Genomic DNA, 12,601 nt, shown 5'->3' with positions numbered 1-12,601 from the left:
AATAAAAGGACTGCTAAGGGTTGCATTGTTATCTGAAGAATCTCAAATAGGCTCTTTGAAAACACAACAATTGGCAGACTGCCCTTAGATCTGAACTTTTAAATTAGCAAAAAGCAGTGAACTGGAGTCCCTCTAACTGCTGTTATTCATATTCAATTAGCAGACTACTAATAGTTTCAAAGGGTTTGCTATTATTTATTAAATTAAAATCATTCAATAATGATCTTCAGACTAAAAATTCAAATTTCAGATTCCAATTTTTTGGAGCCCAACATGTAACTCTCACCAAACTATTTTACAAATTAATTCAACTGATTAATCTAGCAGGACCTACTCTATAAAACATATTAATTTTCTTCTATAGCAGTTAATTTCTTGAAAGTGAAAAATATAGCAGTTGCAGCGAGTCTTGCTGACTGTAATAGAAACTGTTGTACTAGACTAGAAAAGCTCTTGGCTAGCCACAGTTTCTTAAGTTTCCATAGATTTCTTGCTGACAACAAAAGAACATTTATTTCAATCCTTTAGGCAGATGGTCACAGTTCAATGATTACAGATAACTTCAGAAAAAATAGAGTTACCCTGAAATGTCTAAATGCACATATATACATGCTTGTGCCATTCTCACTATAGTTGGTAATTCCTTAGAACCAAGTAACTTGCATTTTAAACAAAGCATGACTTTTGGAAATTCTTATAAACCTTCCCAGAAATGGCAAAAAGAAGCATCTGAATATTATTCTATTTAACAAGGTAATATTTTGCATCTATCTATATGTATAGACTGGGGGTACAAGGCAGGCTGCATACACTTTATTCTAGGCCATGTAACCAGGAAGGCGGCTTAGAATGGAGCTTGTTCCAAAATTCTGCCCAGCTGCCCTTCTGTAGGGATATTTAAGGAATTTGTTATGAATCTATCTCTGCAATCTTTGATCTTATCTGGCCTCTTTTTTACCTTGACTGTTTGCCAGCTTCTCCTTGCTGGTACCAAATCTGGCCCTGTTCTATTCAATTTTCAGGAAATTATGGTGCTGATGGCCATGTAATAAATCCTTGTATAACTTTTTACACAATATCTTTTTAAAAGTATATTGGGTTGTAAAGAATGAAAAGAAATAAAAACGTTAAAAAAAATAAAAAGGCCTACTATGCTACCTTATACTGGCTGGTTGCTGGGAAGGTGGGGAACTGGCGGGGAGAGTTATCCCTGGAATGTATAAGTGAAGAATGCTAGATATATGTGCCAAGACTATATACTCCTAGCGACTTTAAGGCATTAAAGTTACCCCAGTTGCCTAGTTAAGTCACCCATACTCGGCAGCAGCAATTCAGGAAGATAGCAATAGTAATAACACTTAGACTTATATACTGCTTCTCTGTGCTTTACAGAGTCAGCATATTGCCCCCAACAATCTTGGTCCTCATTTTACCGACCTCGGAAGAATAGAAAGCGGAGTCAACCTTGATGCTAGAGACAGAGGATCACTTTAGGGACAACGGAAAATGCACTCTTTCTTATTACATGTAAAAGACAATATTATACAAGTTTTGTATTTTACCATAAAACCCTCATGGATAGAAAATATAAAATTGTTGAGGATATGGTGCTGCATTATGGGCTCCTCAAGTTAGATGGCCCTCAACATGGCCACTCACTCTCATCATGTGTAACGTCTAACAGGACAGGAAGCCATAATCTGGATGGAGTATGATGAAAGACTGATTTCACATCGGCAAAGCACAGTCAGTCCCCTTACTTATTCAACCTATGTGCTAAATCTGTACTGAAGGCAGCTGGAGTGGAAGAAGATGAGTGTGTTTTTAAATTGGAGGAAGACACATCAGCTTTATTGATGATACCACTCTGAAAATGCAAATCATCTGTATGGTTTAGTATATAAAGGGGCACAATGAAAAAATGATTAAATGTAAAGAAAAGGGAGCTAATGGCAACAGATACAATTAACAGTCTTAGAAATGACAATGAAAATATTAAAAACATCAAAATAGCTTCTGCTTTTTAAGACCAGTTATCAACAATAAAGGAACCAGAAACCAATAAATATTTTACAAACTAGCACTTGGTAGGGGAGCAATTAAATCGTTAGAAAAGATATTCAAATGCGATGTATCCCTACTGAGATCAGAATTGTCTCAGTAATTATTCCTCTTCTGATTCTATGAAAGTGAAAATTGGACTTTGAAGAAACAAGACAGAAAGAGTACTGATATTTTTGTATGTTTGTGTTGAAAAAGATTCCTGAGAACGGTATATGGATAGCCAAGAAAACAAAAGGCACAAGTGATCAGGCTTAATTTCGGAGATCTTATGTAAAAACCCATCTTTCTTTATAAGTCCATAATATTGGGAAAAATGAAAGAAAGAAGCAGCAAGATGGATGGACTCAATTCCAATAGTGAAGAATATCCTGACATATTTTTAGCACATAATCAACCATATAATCCAAGGTTTGGATGGAAGGCACTAATGGTGACGATACTAATTCTGTTATGCCTAACAATTTATCTGACCACATTATGTGCTACATCAGGCCTCATTATGATGTATAAGACTCAGGGTTTATAGTCCTATATAAGACCACTACACAATCTGCTTAACTATGGTACAAATTTGACTGCATGCAAGAACAACAAGTATAAGACACTTATAATTTCTTTCTCTTTTAGGAGAGAAATACTTCAAAACAGTTTAAAAATGTATAAGAACTAAATCACAGATATAGATTGAAATTGTTTTCCAAAATGCTTTAAAAAGTATGCATAAATCAGCTCACCATCCCCGTAAAACTTTAAATGAGCGTGGTATGAATGATGTAAAATCAGCAGCTTCTGTTGTAAAATCAATACATGATCCCTGGAAGTGTACATTATCAAAAGCTTTGATCTGTAAAGAAGCAAAATACTGGAATAAAAAATTAATGCGTAAGTATCAGAAAACGAACTATGTAATGGAAGAGCTTTTGTCAGACACTGCCCAATCAACTGAAGTATAAAACAAATTAATGTAAGCTGCTGAGTTTCTGGAATGTGACAGGATAGAAATATGGCTAATAAATAATAAATTGTTTATATACGATTCTGCCAAAAGGATTGTTACAAACACACACATTGACATAATAACCTGCTTATTACTATTAATTAGTAAGATGCAGAAATTGTTAGTGTATTATTGCTAACTAAGGTTAAGGTATTCCACATATGACTCAGAACATATTATTGCTTTCCAGGAAGTTATTTGTCAGCAACATAGAGATCTAGCCTAAAAACTGACAGAATGTGCAAGACTTTCATTACTGTTAGAAAAATACGAAATCATTCAGTAAGTGTAGTAGTAACCACACAGGAGGGCATGGGTGGCAGGGGAGGGGGTGCAAAATGATCTGGTGTAAAGTTTGCACACACAGGCAACTGAGGTATGGTTTCTAGCAGAATGCTACAATGCTACTTTTGTCATTCTGATGAAACGGTAACTGCTATAATCAAAAAATAGTAGACATGTTCAAGTCAAGTTCTAATAAAGTTGGGAATACAGCACTTCTGGGTATTTCACAGATGAAAATTCTCATCTTTCATCCATAGTGACAAGAACATCAAAGAAATAAATATTTTTCAACTATCTCATCCTCTCACAAATTTAGTAGAAGGTAGTGGAATTTGTTTTAAATTTATGTTCAGAAAAGACAATTTCTAAATAAAAGAAACTAAGAAATTAAAGGATGGTTTCTTTTCAAAAATTCTTAAAATGCATCCATGGACGATGAAAATGTCTAATAGCCTTGAATATTTTAAATGTCTTTCCACACTGTGGGGAAGAAACTCTATAACTGAAGAGAAAATTATTAATAAAACATAACATTTTAAAAAGTTATTTTTAAACAGGAAACCTCCAAAATTATAATTAAAAAAGTTTAATATTTGAAATATTTTGCATGTGAAATGGATTGTTCAAACCTCAATGAGGAATGCCCAAGATTAGAATGTTCTAATCATATTGAAAACATTCTGAGTTTGAAGCAGTTCCGTTTTGAGTTTGAAACCCTTCTGTATGGTTAAAATTGCAACAACCTATTTGTTCAAACTGTTTTGAACTTGAAACAAGGTATTTGAAACTTGAAACGTTTCAACATTGAACTTTTTTGCATACCACTGTCCAATATTAATAACTTGTGGTTGTGCAGAATATAGCAATGTTGTACCGCAAAAGTATGACAAATATGTTACGGTAGATATGCCAAAACTCTAGATTTCAGGTATAGTTATATAATGAAACTCAGATCCTACAATTTTCAAATGGCTTTAAATCATAGTCTTGGCTTGAGTAGGGCCTAGAGATAAACCTATAGAAATTCCTTTAGTAAGATTACAGCTGTCCAGTTTATGTTCTATAATCCAGTAATAAATTGCTTCAGGCGTGGTAAACAAATTATAGTAGTAACAAGACTATATCTTCAACGCACCTTGAAAAGTCTGTATTTCCAGAGACACTTCCTGGCAGTTCCAGTTCAAGGGATGACCTTCCTCTAATTTGAATCTATATTATCCTTAAAACAGTTGTCAATGGGCTGCAGTATGGATGGTCAATGGTTTTGTTGTATTACAGCTGATATTAATTTATGGTCAGCATACGTCTAGGGTGGAGCACTGCTAAGAGCTTTCAAGGCTTCCCAGTCAGGTATGGAGGCAACCAAACACCCATTCTTTTGGGCACCTATATCCTCATTTTGCCAGCTTTATTTTTATGTGAGGTTGTGCAAAAAAGAAAGTTCTGTATTACAGAGCTCCAAAAGAGCTGACATATGTCTGTGGAGATTCTCAGTCATTCAGATCATAGTTTTCTCTCAAAAACTTCTCTAGCTTTTTCCTTGAGTAGGAAGAAGAAAACATTTCATTTCTCATCCAAGAAGCTTCATCTGTTCTGATGGAGGGGGGATGGAAGGATAGATACTTGGAACTGCTGAAAAGGCTGTTGTAAACTGGAGATAGGTGGTGTCTTATTCCTGTCCTTCTGTTGAGGGAGGGTGTTCGGTTTAACATAGATGGGCTCTTTTACTCCTCTTTCAAATCAATGGTCTTCATTTTGGATAGAGTCCACATTTTGGCTACACAAGGTCCACATTTTGGATAGAGAGGACTATTGGTTGGACCCCGAGTGCACAGATAAACCCCAAGTGGTCTCAACAGCTCTCAGAGAATACTAACAACCAGATGACTGCAAAAAAATACAATCCCTCCATCCTCCCCTACCATCGTATCAGAACGTATTCTTCCATCCCCCCACCATCCAGTCTCAACTGTCAGTACCTATCCCTCTATCTCCCTACCATGAGAACTGATGAAGCTTTTTGGATGAGAAGCAAAACATTTTCTTCTTTTTCCTCAAGGAAAAAAAACAGTCCAATCGCCTTTTGAAGAAAACAGTATGTTTGTGATAGCTGACACATGCAACTGACATCTTAGCTCCTAATAGGTTCTTGTTTCTCTTTCTGATGCCTTGCATGTTTGTTCCCACCAGCATTGTTATTCATTATCCTGAGCTTCTTGCTGTTACATTGTGGCTTACAGAATGAATGCAATGGAATTTACTCCATTCTTCTCAGCAGTTCAAACCAAAAATGTTGAAAATAACATTCAAAATACAACATTTAATCAAGGAAGCAAACTAAATTAATAGAAGCAGTTTGAGGTTCATTTTCTTGTTCTTATACCAAAGTATAAAGAAGTCTTTCAGCCTCTGCTGTGAGCATATAAGCAATTCCTTACTTGACTCTATTCTCGTCCTTACCTTCAACACATGCTTATTCTACTGTGGCTTATAGTCACAGGTTGACCACTATGAACAATACCTTATTTCAAGAACTTACCCAGTGTATAGGTTGATGATCTCCCAATGGTTCCTATAAAAAGAACATATTTATATCATATACACAAAAGTATGTTATTAAAGAAAAATCCAAAACACATAGAGAAAATAATTTCAAGAAGATCTAGTCTGAAGGTTTTCCTGGTGAACTAAGCTTGTGAAAGTTCTCTAAGTGCTGAGGAATAACTGAAGTTGATCCACAGATTTAAAAAATGACCTGAAAGCTCCTTGAAATATAGTTATTGTAGCTAGGGTGACAAATTGAATATGTCTTTTATAAGTTGACTTAACTGACTGTATTTCAATTTCCTATTCAAATGGCTTTCTTTTAATAAAATATAGGTTCATGTATATACTGTATATCCTTGGTTATAATTTTATTTGTTGTGTTCTATTTCAAATAACGCTTTTTGTATTAAATTTGTCACAAAATTGCTTTTTCTTCTTCTCTGAAATGTTTTCAAAGTAGCTAATTAATTCCGTGTATTTCTTTATTTTGATGATGCTAAGAAGCAATCATAAAAATCCTAACAGATTTATAGGAATACATTGTAAATATATTTAAAAGAATAGGAAACCATAATTTCATGCATGATATGAAGAGTTTGTATAGGATTGTCTTAACTCTTAAGGCATTGATTGTTATAAAATATTTATTTTATTTATAAATATTATTAAAAATAATTTCCAGTTTATTGCACATCTTTTTCCAGAAATTGTGATAGCTTACCAATTTAATGGGGCGAATTGACATAATCGTTTCACTAGTGCCACCCCAGTCCAAAAAACATTTATATTTTCCTTTCTCCAATATATATTGTTCTCCACAGAAATACTTCTGTTGATAAGCAACCCACCTAGATATAACATACAACAGACATTTTAAGATAAATCAAATATATATTAATAATCTGTAAAACACTGTAAAAGAACCCTGAATTTTTCATCTGCTCAACTTCTATGTTTTTTTAAAAAAGATATTATATGCAACTCCTTGTTAAAATTTTGACCAGGTTGCCTCTAAACATTTCTTGGTATGCCCTTATTTCATCTTGAAAAAGGGATGGCTGATCCATCTCAATTCTGGCTCTATAGACATAATGTAATGTGAATCCTAGGGTTTTAGGTTGGAAAGTTTAAAAATACAACCCAGAAATGGCAAAAACAAATCAATTGCTTAGTTTAGTGTTGCCAAGAAAACAATACTGTATATAACGTGTCAGTGTATTGTATTTACCGGACTATAGAGCGCATCGGAATATAAGCCGCACCCACTAAATTTTAAAAGAAAAAAATATTTTTACATATATTAGCTGCACCAGACTATAAGCCGCAGATATATACGTTGTGAAATGAGATATTTACACAGAAAGAGAAGAATGCTCTTTGCATGTAGACGTCTCCAACGTCTCACCATTGATTCGTTAACGCCAAGCTTACGTGCAGCAGCTCTATTTCCTTCCTGGATAGACAGATCAATTGCTTTCAACTTAAAAGCTGCATCATATGCTTTTCTTCATGTACTTTCCATGATGAGGGTGTGAAAAATATTTTGCCTTCGTGTGTGTCGTGCTGCTTGCATCGAGTGCGCCAAAAACTATCGGTAGCATCTTCTTCTTTGCATTGACCTCTTGCATCTGACATGTTTTTCCACCCCGATGGCAGTTAGCGAAGAAAAATCTATAGATAAGCCGCACTGTTGTACAAGCCGCAGGGTTCAAAGCGTGGCAAAAAAAGTCGCGGCTTATAGTCCGGTAAATACGGTAGTTATCAAAAGCCAAGTTACATTTGAGAAGTAATTATTGAAATATAACATATACCGTACATAGTGTTTCTATGAGATATAAAGTATTTCCAGATTCAATAGTTATAAGCATAAAAAGTTAAAACAGAACCAAGAACTCGTATCAAACCACAATACTGAATTCTTAGCTTCCAAGTGTTACTTTTCAGAATAATGGATTAATTGTTTGACAAACATTTTAATGTCATTTATGAAGAATATAATACTTTATATTGTAGCTAAATGTTTTACTAAATATAAGCTGTTACTCTTGATAAAAGAGAAAAAAATATTCTGTTCTTTATATGCTTAAGACTAAACTTATAACTCAAGTTCATCTCAAGTACTCAAGTCATCTTTATTATTAGAATCTATATATGCTATCTGTTTTTATTACTTGATTGTTCTGTGATAATAGCTAAGCCAAGTCAATGTTGTTTAAGTTAAGCAGGGATGGACCAGTGTAGTACCTATATGGGAGGCATCCTTCACCCTCATCCTAAGTAATCAATTTAGATTAGAATAGGAAGCTGAAGGTTAGAATGGGGAGTTGAAAAATATTCCTACAGAAGATCGTAGCAAACTACTGCATAGGTATATCTATATGGTCACTAAAAGTCAAACTCAACCGAAGGGCAAACTGTACTTTTAATTACTTATACATTTTTATTTAATTTATTTATGGAGTTAAGACTGAAAAGAAATTATAAAATAGGAAAAATCAGGCAATTCAAGCTGCACAAACATTTGAAATTCAACTTACACTCCACTTTTCACATTAATTGATCTTGTCACGAGGCCAAACCCTGCCCATTCCAAATCAGGAATTCCTTGATTTATAATATCCAATACTTTTCCATTTTCCTCATCAGTTTTGAAAAGTGTTACTTCAGATTCCATAAAATTCTGGAATTTAAAAATTAAATTAGGAACATCTGTTACTACAAAAACCATCCTTTCGTTTGTAACATTCAACTAGCCCAAACAGTGCAACAATTTCTGAATCAAGTTACTTCACATCTGCTAATTTAAAGAATGCTACAAAATCCAGCACCCATCACTTCTGGGGAAACGAAATTTCAAGATCTCAGGCCAGTTGTTTTCACAAATTTGTGGCTGTTGCGGCGGTCAACTGCAGCCACGTGACTGTTTTCCAATACTTCCCTTCAGTTTTCCACAAACAAAAGCAGTAAGGAGATGGTAGGACGCTGGAAGACACTCCTGCTCCCACTGTTCTGCCCCCGCCCCACCCATAGCCATTCTTTTTATTTGTTTAGGAAGTAAGTATTTCTGAAAGGATAACCCAGATCATGGGTGATATTGTGCATTCACAAAATTCTTCAGCTAATAAATATAGAGCTATTTTCCTCAAATTATTTGATTTGTTTTGGCCAAGATACTGGCATACATCAAATTCAGAATGCATATAATTCAATTCATTATTACAATGTCTAGAGTCATCCAAAGCTAATATAAATTTGTCTATCTAGAAAACGTTATAATAAACAAATGACTACATTTATAGCTGAATGGTGAAAATTTAATAGTGCTCCTTTTTTACATGTATTACATTTTAACCTGCTTTCTTTTGTCATAGAATTTAAATAAAATAGTCTGTAATTGCTCTCCACTTTCCTCTTCTTAAAATGTTTAAATACAGTGGCGCTTCAAGGTTTGTAAACCCATTTGAATTTTCAATATGCAATAAATATGATCTAAAACGGATGTCAAACTCAATTTCATTGAGGGCCACATCAGGGTTGTGTTTGACCTCCACCGGGGCGTGGTCAGTGTGGGCGTGGCCAGATCAACGTCATTTTGGGGGCACCTGTGGTGGCCAAGTGCTCAGGCAGGACTTCCCTCAGACTCTCCCTCACTCTCATAACCTTCTTTCCTTCCTTCCCTTTCCTTCCTTTTTCTTCCCTCTTCCTTCTTCCTTCCCTCTTTCCTTATTTTTCCTTCCTTGCTCTGTTCCTTCTTTTCCTTCCTTTCCTTCTTTTTCTTTGTCTTTCCTCTTTCTCCTTCCTTTTTGCATGCCCAAATGCAAAAGGAGAAACATTTCTCCTTTTGTTTTGTTTTTAGTTTGTTTTGCTAGCCCTCTGCCAGAGAAAATACCAGAAGTGCTGAAATGGGACTGTTTTTTGGCCTCCAAAGGCTGCAGAGGCTTCCCTCAAGCCTCTGTGACGGTGAAAATGGCCTTCCCCGGGCTCCAGAGGCCCTTGGGAGGCTGAAAACGGGCACTTCTGGTATTTCCGAAAGGCCCATTTTTGGCCTCCCAAGGCTGCAGAGGCTTCCCTCAAGCCTCTGGGAGGCTGAAAATTAGCTGTGAGGCACACGCATGCACAGTGCAGGTAAGTTTGGTTGGGGATCGAGTGCCCGCATAAATGGCTCTGCATGCAACCTGTGGCATGTGTGCCATAAATTCGCCATCACAGATCTAGATTTTCCCACAAGTTTTATTTGGATCAACCAAATGTTGATCCATGGGTTGTGCCAGGAATTGATCGATTGGTTTCATACCTGAGCCTGATGTCACAGACTGAGAAAGTATGACTGGCCCAAAGTCACCAAATCTGTTTTCTATCCTGGTGCCTTAACCACTACACCCAAATAACAAAAACAACAATGCAAAAACTCTTGGCAGACTATTTTCTCTTCCTTTATTATGTGAATTCTTTTAATGGATGCATTAAAAGGTTAAACATTATGGTCTTCAAGCTTCCATAAACATTTATCAGATGTTACCTTGAATACAATCAAATTTAATGAGCAAAAATAAAGAAGTGCTTTGCAAAGTCAATACTATGAATTTTAAAATATTTTTCATTTCCTCAATCTTACTGAATTGACATTTATTTATTTATTTAATGTATGGCATATCATACATGGAATTGAATTGACAACAACACTTGATTTACTAATACATGTTCAATTCCAATTGAGAAATAAAATGTTGAAAGAATATTGCCATAAAGAACAAATTAAGTACTTACAGCTTGCAAAAATCTAACAGAGAGCAAAACACTGCTGTCTCCACCCCATGATTGCCAGTGTTCATATTCTCCCTCCTCTAGCAAGTATTGCCGGCCTTTATATCGTTCCTTGTTGTAAGCAACCCATCTACAATGTTGATAACACAAATTTTGACAAAGTTAGAGAATGAATGAATATTACAAATATATTGGTAATCATTAAAGCATATCATTTGGCACTGCTCCTCTATGACATATTTTAGTGCTTCCATTACAAGAGGCAAAACAAATGATTCTCTATAACCTTTGCCCTATCCTTAATCCAAGCAATTCAGAATAATCCACAGCATCTATCCAATTAGATTTCCACTGCAATAGTATGAGATATGTTAGACATCCCCACATTTACCTGTTGACAAATCAATTCTACCTTTAGCAAGATAAGTCTGGGGCTGGAGCAGTTAGCTAATAGTTTAAGAAAAAACAACTCCCCTTCAGGTTAAACAGCAAGGAAAGAATTTCTTGAATGATTTGAATTTTCCCTGGAAATGGAGTACCTGTATACTTCCATTTGTGGGATACAAGGGAAATTCTCTAACATATAACATTGTTTGTTACATATCTAATTTAGCATCCATCACTGTTGGTTGAACTCAGAACAATTAAGCTTCCAATATTTGTTTTTACATACATTTAGATTTTGATTCCAGAAGACATTCTATGTGCTGAATTCTTTTCAATGACTTGTGAATATTACATATTTCATCTTCTCTAGAAGAAGTTATTAATGTCTTTCTATAAATAATTAAATTTTACTCCAATAAACAGTAAATTTTGTTTTCTTGAATGTATGAAATAAATAAATAAGGATATTAATACATAGTTTACTTCACTTTACTTTATTGTCATTGCATCTTGTACAATGAAACTAAATACCATCTCAGTGTACAATTTATGACTATGAAAATAAACACAAACACACATCTCTTCACACTCCAACATTGAATTAAAAACCCCTGATATTGCATTAATATTGTATTATACAGTAGAATTCAATAGTTAACTGCTCTGAGATGGATCTTTGAGAATGTTTTGAACTTTCTTAAAGCAGCAGGAGCTATAAAGCTCTTCCAAAGAGGGGAGAGCCAATGATCTTCTGGGCAATGACGTTAACCCTTTGGAATGCTGTCCTATCTACTACTGTGCAGTTGTCAAACCATACAGAGGTACAATAAGTTAAGATACTCTCTATGATGCAGAAGTAGAAGGTCACCAGCAGTTTTTCATTCAGTTGTTGTTGTAGAACTGGGTCCCTAGAGGTCATTCTTTATTCTTGAAAAAATTCTTTTTTCAATACTTTTATTTGGGATTATATTATACATGTAAAATTTGTACAATTATAAAATATTTCTTCTACCATGAAGAAAATAAAAAAGTAAAAAAACAACAAATAGAAACAAATACAAAAAGAAAAAAAAATCCACTCTTCATAGCAAGTATAATCAACATTAAGAACGTATCACTATATCTTAAAATAAAACAAACATATCTTAATTCTTTATATTCCCTAGTTCAGTGTTGGCACCAAGTGCCAAAATAGGAGCGTGCATGTACGCAGATGAATGCCAAAATTGGAAGATCAGCTCCTCGACATGTACATGGGGGAGCACTGGAAACTGGAAGAGCAGTTTCCATGTGCACCAATACCAGCTGGCCATGTGCATGCACGCACCGGAACTCAGAAGAGCAACAGGTGACGGCTGGCATGCCTGGAGAGATGGCTCTGCATGCCACTTCCGGCACGCATGTCATAGGTTCGCCATCACAGCCCTAGTCTCTATAAACCCATTTCTAAAATGTCATCACTCTCTATTAAGGAGAAAAATCCAGTAAGGTTTATCAGAAATGATAATACAAGTATTACAAATTTTATCTTCTATATCCAATCTGAACCCACCCTTT

At 35.1% G+C, this 12,601-nt stretch overlaps 1 protein-coding gene across 3 annotated transcripts in view; it reads right to left on the bottom strand.

The window, feature by feature from the left end:
- The window catches only part of CRYBG3 (crystallin beta-gamma domain containing 3), a 74,993-nt gene that overhangs the window by 15,561 nt on the left and 46,831 nt on the right, over positions 1–12,601 (bottom strand). For all 3 annotated transcript variants that reach the window (XR_015744328.1, XR_015744327.1, XM_026700732.2), the window contains exons 12-16: positions 10,661–10,787; positions 8,431–8,573; positions 6,615–6,741; positions 5,886–5,918; positions 2,799–2,908 (exon numbers count right to left, since the gene is read on the bottom strand). Coding sequence is in view for 1 of the 3 variants with exons in the window: in XM_026700732.2 (XP_026556517.1) it covers positions 2,799–2,908; positions 5,886–5,918; positions 6,615–6,741; positions 8,431–8,573; positions 10,661–10,787 (540 nt within the window). In the remaining 2 variants the exon portion in view is untranslated. The remainder of the gene's footprint in view (positions 1–2,798; positions 2,909–5,885; positions 5,919–6,614; positions 6,742–8,430; positions 8,574–10,660; positions 10,788–12,601) is intronic.

The sequence above is a fragment of the Pseudonaja textilis genome, chromosome 7 (genome assembly GCF_049901715.1).
Source record: "Pseudonaja textilis isolate UNSWEBS1 chromosome 7, rPseTex1.2, whole genome shotgun sequence".
NCBI classification, from domain to species: domain Eukaryota; kingdom Metazoa; phylum Chordata; class Lepidosauria; order Squamata; family Elapidae; genus Pseudonaja; species Pseudonaja textilis.
This window is presented reverse-complemented; position numbering and strand designations above follow the sequence as displayed.